This window comes from Hibiscus syriacus, unplaced genomic scaffold (assembly GCF_006381635.1).
Source record: "Hibiscus syriacus cultivar Baekdansim isolate YM2019G1 unplaced genomic scaffold, ASM638163v2 tig00112663_pilon, whole genome shotgun sequence".
Lineage (NCBI taxonomy): Eukaryota > Viridiplantae > Streptophyta > Magnoliopsida > Malvales > Malvaceae > Hibiscus > Hibiscus syriacus.
Genome location: NW_024063378.1, coordinates 13,703 through 26,161, shown reverse-complemented (window position 1 = coordinate 26,161; position 12,459 = coordinate 13,703). Strand labels below are relative to the sequence as shown.

The window sequence follows — 12,459 nt, the reverse complement described above, 5'->3', positions numbered from 1 at the left end:
CTATTATTTAGGTTTATTCTACTATCAACGTTACTTGGGGACAATTCCATTTTGTGTATATCTTGTTTCATGCTTTCTGTGTTTTCTATAAGTATCGCAATTGCATGCATACAATTATTTGTCTATGGGGCATTACCTATTCTCTGTGCCATATATGGAAGAACTATTCCTAATCTAATTAAGCAATAACTAAAAAATAATTTTCCTATAATTTAAGCAATAATCACAAACTCTAATACTTATTTAGAATAATAAACAAACAACTACATCTGTGTATGTTGTCAATAACTAAAAAATATTATGAACATATACTACCTTATAATCAGCAAAACAGATAATTGATTAAAAATTTACTTCAATTTAAGATTTAAAAATTTGATTAAATGATTGAATAAGATGGATAATATAATAGGAAAATCAATGATTTAATATTGTTTCTTTTGGGTTCAAATACCAAAACAGAAATTACTGTGGAACCACAAGAATCAACAGAATAGTGCCCACTACTAAGCCATAATTGGTTTTTGATGAACTAAAAAGATAATTGAATATCAAATATTTACCATTAAAATTACCACAAAATCTTTTGCTAATTGCTAGTCGATCAATAATTTACAATATAATAAAGCAAAAAGTTGAAAACAAATTGATTGCAATGCCAATAAAATTACTACCTAACATCAAGCAATAGTAAAAGTCCTAATACAAACTCACATTTTCTATACGCCATATGCATTCTTTTCTCAATGTTGAGTCTGCAAATATTGCTCTGATGAAATCTTTCAACTGACCAAGAGGGAGAAATTGTTACAAATGCACTCATCAATATACCTAAAAACCCAGATTGTTTAACTCATACATACCTCTGGTATGGTGAAACCACAGCTGATGAGTTCTCCACTTTCCCAATCAGACGTGATCGACTTTAAAGACATATCTAACAATTCTGTAATTCAAAATGACAAGACCCAAATTCAATTACCAGAATTTACATTTAAACATTAACCTCTACCCGAATGAGATAGCACCCAAGAGCCAAGAGCCATGGCCATACAATATATGGAAGCAGATCAACTCTTTTCAAGTATAGTTACTATAGTATAAACCGGATACTTGTACTCGAATTTCAGGCTTAGTTTAAATAAAACTAGAATATTCAAGTCAAATTCAAGTATCCTAGATTTTCATTCACGTAGCTCATGTAACTAATTGAGCTTCTTTTTTATAAAAAAAAAAAACTAGCATTAAAATTGAACTAGAGCTTGAAAATAGACAAATAATTTCGAGTTCAAAGTTCAGCATATGTATCAAGCTCATTTTTAACAGATAAACACGAGTTTAATCGAGCCTAATCAAATAAGCTCAAGCAGTTCGACTTTGATCAATCTCAAGCTTTAAAAGTGAAAATCAAGCTCAAGCCAAATTTCGAACTTTGAATTTCGAATTGAACTCAAGCTTCTTACAACACTAATCAAGAGGTTTAAGGATATGAGAAGAACATGCCTGCTAGTTTCCGAATTTTCCGTAAAGAAGGTATGCTATCATCTATAGGATGGCAGGAGTCTTCTGACTTCCCATTAGAATCGATGACAGATGTCAGAGACTTCAATAAAGAGGATAGGTTATCCAGCATCAAATGGATTAGTCTTTGCAGCTGTTCAACAAGTTCGTGGTTAAGATATTTTAACTGAGATATGTAAAAGCTACAAAGACTAAAAAAGTGATCGATCAGACCTGTAATGTTTCTTCCGCAGCCAGATCATCAAGCGACAGTATGTCTTTTGTGATTCTTGAGAAGACGAACTCTAAAACCAAGCACATACTTCTCTTATAAGTTGAGGGCCGTAACAGTGGCTCCCATATTATATGTACTTTCTCAAGAATAAAAACAACCTGATAATCAACCATTCAGCATCACTATCAGTTGAAAAAGAAAAAACAAAAATAATAATAATAATAACAATAAGAAGGATCTGGAGTATGACAATAAAATAAACCAACAATACCTGTTCTATGCTGAATTTCGCAGATTCAAATTGCTGCATTTGATGGGTATTTTGAAATCCGTCAGCACCATCTATAGCCTAACAAACAGAAACATCAGCAAAAGGTCATCCACGGTAGCAAATAATACTGTAAACAGGGATAATAATCACATTAGAACTGCCACAGATTTATCAGTCATAATTCAACCATTCTTAATCTTTTAGATCAACTATATTGTTTCACCATTCCCAACTTTACTACAAATTTGTATGGCTTCCTCGTGCTTTACTTTAGACATGCAAACTAACCTAACAAAACTTAGAAGTCCAATAACAAATTATGAGAAATCAAAATAGTTCCAAATGTGACACCAAAAGTATTAAAACAAGTCGTGCACAAAAGCTGCAGGCATCAGTCCAGTGACCAAAATGCCTAGCCTAGAGTTTTACCCAAATTTGCAAATGGTGAAAAAAAAGAAACAAAATGTGGACCTACACCTCAACTGAACAAGGTTAGGATGAAAGTGTCTCCTTGTAACCTTGTAACTAATAGAAACTTCAATTTTTTAATCAAATTAATAATGGATTTAACTTGAATTATCCGGGGCGAGGGCAACCTGGCTAGACCACACCCATCTTAGGCCGGCCTTGGGTTTCAATTTCTAAGTTTCTATTTAGTTTCAATTTTAAACTACATTTAAAATATTTGAAATATCAATATATTAGTTTTGATTTTAATAATAAATATAAAATAAAGGGGTGGGATCAGCCCTAACTTAGGCTTTTAAACAGTGAATTAAGCCTCCAGTTTGAACTCTAAGATACAATCGGTCTTATGTAATCACCATCCAAAATTCTCAGGCAAACCAGATTGACAAATACAGAGGAAACCTACCTCTCTCAAATTAAAAATAACAATCTGAATTTGCCTCTGCAGTATTTCTTCAGCCATGATATGAAATCTTGGAGCCATATCAGCAAATACAGCATGTTCTTTAATGGAATCTGGAAAGTCGGTGCGGTACTGACATTTAGGTTCAAATAAATTAGTTAACATGTATGGAGAAAAAATTAAAACAATGGAACGGCAAAGGTACTTTGCATTAAACAAATACAATCACTAAAATAGTAGCAAAGATGCATCTATCTCCCTATTCAGAATGAAGGGCAAAGGATAAAATATAAAATAAGCCACCTTATTCAATTAAATTCACACGAGTCCCTATCTTTTTGTTGCCATCAATTGAACCCCTTATAACTTATTTCAAAAAGTGTGAACCCCTATCTAGATGGAAACTATAACGTCATTAGCACTTTCTTCCAATTTCGATAGAGCTGGAACATGGAAAAATATGTGGAATAAACATTGCAACGTGACATTTTTATTACATTTCATTCATGCCTCTCTCCCAGAAGAGAAAAGGAGTTAATTGTTCCAATGTTCCTCTCATGTAAGAGTTCAATTGATTTTGAAAAATAAATTAAGGACTCAACTGACAATATAAGGATAAGAGCTCATATGATACTTGAATTAAGTACAAGGATTTATTGAGTTTTTGCCTAGTACTAGAGTTGTAAATGAGACAAGCCAGATCGCAAGCTACTCGAGATCGACTCAGTCAAAACTCGATAAAGCTCGACTCAAGTTCTTAACGAGCCGAAACGAACTACTTCATACTAGACTCGAAAAACTCGCGAGCTACTTCAAAAAAATAATATATTAAAATTTTACTTTTAAAAAATTAAATTACTAACAATATTAACATTTATGTGTTGATTTTTCAAAAAAATACAGTATAAATGTACTTAAGATTCAGGTTCGAGTTTGAGCTTGATCTTTAACCCGGTTAAATTTAAGAATTTTTTTTTTATTTCGAGCTTTTTTTGGCTTAAATTCATGGTTTCGAGTTCGAGTCGAGCTTGAAAATTTTAGGCTAGCGAGTTTTCAAGCCGAGTCGAACTCCGTTTCAGAGTTTTCAAGTCAAGTCAAGCTCAGCAATACTCGAGCTCGACTCGACTCATTCATAGCCCTACCTAGTACTAGTTCTAGATTTGCAAATATGCACAGATATGTCCAAATAGTATATATGCACATTTCATTTTGTTTCTTTCTTTTTTCTCAAGCAAGTTATAAGTCTACAACATACCTCAAATGTAAGCCCAAGTATCTCCCGAGATAAATAAAGACAATCATTGTGCATGAGAATAGCAACCTGGTTGATACCATCAAGCTGCCTTTCTATCTTCACAAGAGAAAAATAAATGTTAGAAACATAGTCACAGCACACAAAACCCTGCAACAAATCTATATGTAGTATACCTAGCTTATACAGAACTCAAAAGCAAAGTACAATGAGAGAAAGTTGGTGATCAAATATGCGACAAAAACATTCATGATATTTCTTGCAAGCTAGAAAAGATTTGTAAAACTAAGGTCAATTTCAGTGTGAACACGATTAGCCTAAAGCACAACCAACTAATTGGATGTCAAAAGCAAAGACTAGGCATCTCATAAAGTAATAGATTCTTTGCTCCAAGAGAAAGAATGTTATTATTCGTTTATAAGAATCTTGTCCAATTAAAAAAGAACCAAAAATCTATGAATGCAAATATTGAGAGGGAGATTTCAGAACCAAAATAATTGAAATTATCAAGGATCCGCAAAGATAGTCTAGATGATAGATGGTTGACAGATTGATGTTTTGTGATGAAGAGATTTAAGGATATGCCAAAATGGCAAGTCAATTTAAGATAAAGGAATTGGGATTACAAATTCCCATACATGGGTATAAAACACTTCAAGGTTTTTAGTTAAGGCATATAAAAGGCACATAAATTAAATGTGCACTCTACTTCGGTTTGGGCTACAAACCTCTGGTCTTTTACATAATTATAGATGTTTATGCGCATATATCAGTACATAAAAAAATTGTGGTAGCTCAGAATGCTTTTTACTCTTGCATGGATGTGCATGCACATAGGCATAGACCAGCTTTCAGTGTGCACATTCGGGAATCACACACAACCATGTCTATAAGCACACACGTCAACAACAATAGTGATAATGCGTCTTGATAAATATGAAAGGATAAGGTGAAGTAACTTCACAATCTCAAATACAAACCTTGACAGGAATAACAGCTTCATAAAGAAGTATAGCATCTCTTGCAGCATAATAGAACTCCAAAGCCACTCTTGTGGATGACAAGCAAACATCCTGCAAGGGATATGAATAAGATTCAGTTAATTTAAACAAGATATGAAAATGCATGGGATGATCGACTGCAAATAACTTCAGTTAATTTAAATAAGATTCATACATTAGATATTGCATTTACCTACAAAACTATATCAATTATAAAGAGAAAGCAATAACATTAAACCGTGCAATCTTTCATCTGTAAGAAAATTGGGTCTATCCAGACATGACGAAAGGAACCCAGACTTCTATGTTGCAATGAGTAAGAAAATGAACCATAGTATTGCAAGAAGAAAATAGGAAAATTGGTAGTTTACCTGAAGTGTCTGATGCACTAGCTCCATCAGTTGGGAGGATGCCTTTGATACCAAACACCTCTCAGATGAAAAAATCAAATCAACAACTTGTTTGGAAGAATTTTTAGTCATTCCATCATTCTTCAATAAAGGACCTTTGGGAGTGTAATCCTACAGAAAAAAAATTATTAATGAAAATAAATCAAAGATAGAAGCTCAAAAATTCAATTGTTAAGAACTTACTTGAGGAACAGAGAAATCACACTGAAGGAGTAAATTCCTAGCTCTTCCCAAGATTTCTTTTTTCTTCCTAAATGCAAAGTGAACCTCAACATTTTCAGCATAATTGCTCAACCTGTAATCTTTTCCATCAGATGCCGATATGAACATCATTTCCTTTAAGGAAATCTCAAATTCTGACGTGCATTTGATTATCTTCTGAAAGTCGGCAAGTTTGGAGGCATCTTCAGGGACAACCTAAAGATTCTAACGCCAATTATTACAAAGCTAAAAAGAAAATACACCCAGAAGGTCCTTTATAGAATAAAATATGATACTACCAAAACCATAATCATCACATAGCAAATCAAGCAATAAATAAATAAATCAACGCTATCCCCTGGTTTTTCATGCATCATTCCAACATCAACCATTTTGCAAATTGGTTCAAATTGCTTACTATTTAATTCTACTGAAACATTCATATATCTTCAAAACCAAAAGGTTTTAGGACTCACTGGAGACTATACATGCCAAAGTAGATAGTAAAGAAGACAAAGATGATTAAGTCCACATGGTAATACAATATAGCCCCAGATATAAAGGTTACAAAGTTTAGAAGAATGATTAAGTTCACATGGTCATACAATATAGCCACAAATATAACAGGAATCAGTGTAGGTCAAGACAGTGATAGACGAAGATTATGCACAATAGCCTTCTATTTATTTACAAATAATCAATCATATATATTATAATTTTTTATTAATATATAGTAACTTTTGAACTGACAAAAATGTACATATCCACTATATTTCTCAACTGCCATTCCAATCTTCTTTTAGAAATATTAATAAGATTTATCCAAATTATCAACAACGCTGCTTCCATTTAAACACCCATTAAAAAAAATTAGAAAAAGATAAATTTTACAACCTTTTCATGTTGTGCAAAGTTATACAGATAACTTGAAATCTAAAAAGCTCATGTGCAAAACACGTAAAAATAAATATTAGTTAATAAATGCAAGGCCAAGTTATACAGATAATTCATAATTTATGTTAGGGTTATAGTGGACTCTAAATCCCGACCTTTGAGTACAAAAAAATCTGATCCTGTCTAGTGTTAGCCATTAAAACTCTTTTGCTACACAAATGAGTACTATGTAAGAAAAATTAATAACAGAACAACCCATCATAAAACTGGATTGAAATAAGAGGAAATATATGTATATAAATATATTAACTAATCATACAAATATCTCAGATATCCCTGAGGGAAAGATTTGATAAATAATAATCTTTGATTGTACCATTTGACGCTAAATACTAAATATTAACCATCTCATCCATTTAAGGCACACATTAATGCCTGCAAATAAAGCCATCCTTAAATTTTTAAGGGCAGAATTAAAAGATGAATCGGCAGCTAAATCACAAGTCATGCAACTTTCGTACACTGTGAAGCCCCTAGTAAAATGTCTCCAATTTGTTTGCAGTACTACCAAATTCATGCTCCAAATACAGAGTACATGATATGTTATTAATTGTACTATATGTACTACAGGTATAGATTCTCCGCATGCCCACTTAATATAAAAATAAGAATATCCTAGAAATCAATTATTGCCACCTATATGCAGGCATTCAGCATTCTAAAAGCAAAGTAGAATAGAAAGAATTGTCTTTTAGAAATCAAGCATTGAAAAATCAAACCTTTGAAAGAAACTTGGAGATAATAAGATCTGATATCCTAGGCCAGGTTAACCTTCCAAAAGAACGAATCCATGAACCATTCTCAAAGCATAGATGCTTGAAAATAAACTCAATGACTTGGATAACTCTCGCATAGATAGAATCACCATCCACATCAACAACCTGAGCATAACAGAGGAGATGTTTCACACTGGAATCCATGAGTCGCTTTCAAGAAAAATGTCAAAAAGAATTGTTTACATGGAGAAAGCATTAAGTTATTTAATTTCATGTTCCAATAAAAAAATCAGCTATCTTTACTTTCTGAAGAAACATCCTAGTTAATTAAATTGTGTCAAATATCAACCAAGGATTTGGAATAGTGGTAGAGAGCACGCACATTATGATCTTGAGAAGGTAATATCTTCAATACTACTTCTGAGATTCCTTCAGAACCTTGGCTTACATCTTCTACAAATGCAATAGGTGATTCATAGTTTGCAGCCGAAGTGATGGCATGCTTAATTATCAAGTCAGCTGCTTTAGCAAGACTATAATCCAGAATTCCAGCTGCCTAAAAAGACAATTTGATATCATCACCACATGCTAAACAACAATATATCAGCATCAATTGACCATAAAAGACAATTTGATATCATCACCACATGCTAAACACTTAAGCAAGAGCAGACAACTTTCAATATTGTTTATCTTTATCACAGCTCCATCCTGGAAACAAAATAATAAAAACTTGTCCAAATATAAGATTTAGCTGGTTCATTCTATAAGCAAGAGGAACATAATGAAAATCTTACATCCATTGCTTCCATAACTGTACGAAGTTCAATCCCATCCATCTTATCAACAGATAATGTGTACTTCACTCTAATTAATCTAGAATCCTGCTCGAACCGAACAGCATTTTCCATCAACTTGGAAAACAAGTCTTGCACCTACAAAACCAAATACAATTCCTCTAAAAATGTAAATCACCAAAAAAATGAATAATAGAAAAAAGAAAGAGGAAAGAAAAAACCAAAGAGATCAAAACTTTAAACGTCATATTTAATCTATTTATGTCTCTCAGTTTGCCTCTTTTCTCTGTAACCAAACATAACTTTACCTCATCGAATAAATCCGCCCATTGCTTCCTCAATAAATTATAGACTATAGGCTCTCCTTCTTCTTCATCGCCAATTCTCAAAGCCTTCTTCAACTCTTTAACTTCTTCGGCGGCGAATCTCAGCCTGCCATTACTCAAAGCCAACCTGGCGCCTTCTAATCTCTCGCAAATCGCTACAATTATCCTCAACAATCCTAACATTTCCCTCTTTTCCCTAGCCTCCTTCGTTGCGCTACCAATCTCACAAACCAACTTACAGATCTCGACATCGATCGGGCGGTCGGAGATCGAAGAGAGAATATCGGAGAGATTGTCAGAGACTTCGTTAGTCTTCGAAACGGCATCGTTGCACTGGGAGAAGAGTGAGGCAAAGTCGTTGCGGTGAGAAAGAAGGTAAGAACGGACTTTCGATTTGATGTGAAGAGAGTGGGATTCAAGGCGGCTGATAAGAAGGCGGAGATCCGGTGCGGATAGCGGCGTGGAAGGGTCGGAGAGGTCGTGGCCGGAGAGGAGATCGCGGACATTGATCTGATCAAAGAGTGGGTCCATCTTCAAACGCTTCGAAGATGTTGATGAAGATCTCTATGTAATAGGATATGAGCAATCCAATAATGGGAAAAGTGAAGTTCCGATCAACTGGGTTTCATGCTTGCTTGTACTAGTTCTCTTCAACATATATGGCACCAAGAGTGATGATGCTTCTACGTTGCTTTACATAACCAGAGGAACATCTAAACTCTATTGTGTTGTTGAAAACCCTATTCTTTGATCTATTAAAATATTTTCCTTTCAAGAAATAAAGAAGAAGAAAGAAAACAGTTAATTGCATAAGAGGTCTCCAAACCATGACACTTATTTTAAATTGATCCTTAGACTTTAAAATATTATATATCTTGGAAAACAGTTATTCTAACATTTCATTCATAAGATGATACGTGTCACCTTATAAAGTGAAAAATTATTAAACTAAATAAATTAAAAATTAAAAAATTCTTTCTAACTAGGTGTGACACATATCGCTATCTGATTTGATAATTAAATTTATTAAATTAAATTATAATTAGGATCAAATTGGTTAAATGTGTAAGTAATAAGGATCAAATATGTAAATATATCAATATATTTAACTATAAATGACAAATGACTTGATTGATAATATTTATATAGTTAAATAATCTGATTAATAAAATTAAAAGATCAGTAATTAAAATAAAAAGGGTAAATAGCTAAATGATCATTGATATAGTTTCCTTTCAATAAAAAAAAAGGATATATGTATTAAAGAGGAAGAAAACAGTTAATTGCATAGGAAATCTCCAAACTATAAGATTTATTTTAAATTAGTTTTTAAATTTTAAAATATTATTTACCAATTCCCAAATTATAAACTAATTCTAAATTAGTCTCTAAACTTTAAAATATTTTATATTGGTCCTCAAATTATTCGTATTATTCTATTTTTGATCTTTTTGTTAAAATATCATTAATTATACATGTTTTTAAGGTTTTGGGAATTGAACTTATGACATTTTAAAAGACAGGGTAAATTATACCTATTACTACCTAATTATTATCCATTTTCATTTTGATTGTTGATCTTTCAATTTTTTTAATTAGACCACTCAACTATTTAAATATTATTAATCAACCCCTTGTTATTAACATTTAATGGAGTAGTTGATGTAGCAGTTTAAAATATTGGAAGATTTAAACATTTGGTCCTTATTAGTTGCACATTCAATCAATTTTGCCATAATTTTAATTTAATTCAATAAATTTAAAAAAAATCCCTCTAATCAGGTGTGACACATGTCAATATTTGATTTGAGAATTAAATTAAAATTAAGATCAAATTGATTGAATGAATAAATAATGAGGACTTGATGTGTAAATTATCAATATATCAATATTTGAGAAGGTCACTGGTTTAGTTTCAAGAACCCTCAAAAATATATGAAATCTTTTTATTAATAGAGTTAACGACGTGTTAGTAAAAGGAGTAAAATGGAATGATATTAATAGTTTGGTTACATATAAAATATTATAAAGTTTAGAGATTAATTTAAAATTATAATTATAGATTGAGAATATCTTATATAATTATCTCAAAAAAACCATATATTAATTTCTAAGACCTTGAATTTTAGACTAGAGTTATTGTAAGAGATAATATAGGTGTTGAAGAGTAATTTTCTTACATTTAATGTTGTCCAGATCATGTTGGTTTCGATACTGCTTGCATTAAACTCAAAAAAAGTCGTTAGAATCACAATGAGTATCAATACTCTAAAGAGAGTATCAGTACTCGATAGGACAATATTGTTTCTCTAGTAAAGATCGATATTATTTTGAGATGGAATTAGTATATACATATAGTTTGAGATGAAATTGAATTGTTCAAGAAGTTTGGGATCAATTTAGAATGACTGTCATAGTTTGGGACAATATTGAAATATTAAAAAGTTTGATGACTAATTTAGAATGATAGTCATAATCTAAAGATAGAATTAAAATATTTAAAAGTTTAAGGGTCTATTTAAAATGAGAGTCATACTTTGAGGATATGTGATATAATTAACTAAAAAATAAAGATAACATATCATTGATTTCACCTCTAGGTCCCACGACTGCCGATTTCAAACCTAAATCCAAGAGGTCGAGGGAAAAATACAAAAACCAAATAAAGAGAGGTAAATTACACGTTTAGTATCTAAACTATTATTTTTATTATGTTTTAGTATTTAAATTTTTATTTTTTTAAAAAATTCATACCTAAAGTTTACTTTTTATTTCATTTTCATACACTGTCGTTAAAAAATTAACGATAGAGCTGACACATCAGTTTAAGTGAACATAAATGTAGGTGTAATTTTAGAAAGATGAAAATTTTGGTACTAGAATGGAATAGGAGTGCTAATTTAGATACTGAACGTGTAGTTTATCCTAAAAAAGAAAATTAGTTTCAGAAATACCCTGGTTTAAGCAGAGAACCACGAATTCAAGCAACCCCGGCCTTATAAATGCCCTAAGCCTTCCATTTGAATTGGAGCCGAGTAAAGAACCACAGTCCTGGCTTATGGCCAATTATAGAAGAGGAGGCTCCATCTTTGATTCATTTTCTCTGAGTCCGCTGCCTTACCCAGTTCTGCTGATCCTGGCGGTGACATCAATATTTCTCGGAATATCATGGTATGCCAACTATGAATCTGTTCTGGAAACCGCTGAAGAGCAACTGAGTTGGGTGCTTTTTGCCACACCGGTTCTGCTCATACTCTTGGCTCGTTGGTTCTCCTCTGTTGATACTAGTGATATGTGGTTATTCAGTTCATCACCGTGGGAACGTCGCCGCCGAACTCACCATCTTCCTCCGGAGGGTAGCTCACCGTGGGCGGTGGCTGCTTTCATTGTGCTGCTGCTGATTTTGGTGCAGTATCAGTCAGTTTTCCGCGTGAGCTGGCTGAAAAACTAGTTGTGAATTTCCTTTTTGGTTGGTTTTTAGGTGTTTGACGTGTGATATACTGAACTGGGTTTGGCTTTATCAGATCATATATGATATTGTTGTCTTAAAATGATACTGCAAAACTTAGAGATGTTACTTGTATAATAGATAGTTGCTTTTGGTTTTAAGTTTTGATCATATAAATATTTGTTTGCTTAGAGATAATTTCAGCTTAAAAAAACTCGGACCCTGTTTCGGATTTTCAGAAAACCGAATGAAACACGAACAAGACTTCAGTAATAAAAGAATTGTTAGTATTTTTTAAAATTTTGAGTTTGAATATCATAAATATCAAAATATAAATATCTAATATTAAATAATTAAAAAATTATCTTAAACAAATACTATTATTTTATAATTACTCTATATTAATAAATAATTAAAAACGGATGATATAATATAACCTGAAGATTCAGTCAAAGAAGGATTTTTTCTTTTATTTAA

General features: G+C 32.1%; 2 protein-coding genes across 2 annotated transcripts; one reads left to right on the top strand and one right to left on the bottom strand.

Annotated features, from left to right (window-relative positions):
* Positions 1-662: 662 nt before the first annotated feature.
* LOC120182467 (centromere/kinetochore protein zw10 homolog) lies at positions 663-9,239 on the bottom strand. Its single transcript, XM_039187439.1, has 14 exons — positions 8,517-9,239; positions 8,209-8,346; positions 7,794-7,967; positions 7,415-7,576; positions 5,724-5,957; positions 5,502-5,651; positions 5,110-5,202; positions 4,133-4,228; positions 2,881-3,009; positions 2,007-2,084; positions 1,735-1,893; positions 1,504-1,654; positions 864-946; positions 663-786 (listed from the first exon to the last, which is right to left on the bottom strand). The coding sequence occupies exons 1-14, from the start codon at positions 9,063-9,065 to the stop codon at positions 700-702; spliced, it is 2,283 nt and encodes a 760-aa protein (XP_039043370.1). The 5' UTR covers positions 9,066-9,239; the 3' UTR covers positions 663-699.
* Positions 9,240-11,537: 2,298 nt separating this feature from the next.
* On the top strand, positions 11,538-12,104 carry LOC120182464. Its single transcript, XM_039187438.1, has one exon. The coding sequence runs from the start codon at positions 11,593-11,595 to the stop codon at positions 11,983-11,985; it is 393 nt and encodes a 130-aa protein (XP_039043369.1). The 5' UTR covers positions 11,538-11,592; the 3' UTR covers positions 11,986-12,104.
* Positions 12,105-12,459: the final 355 nt, after the last annotated feature.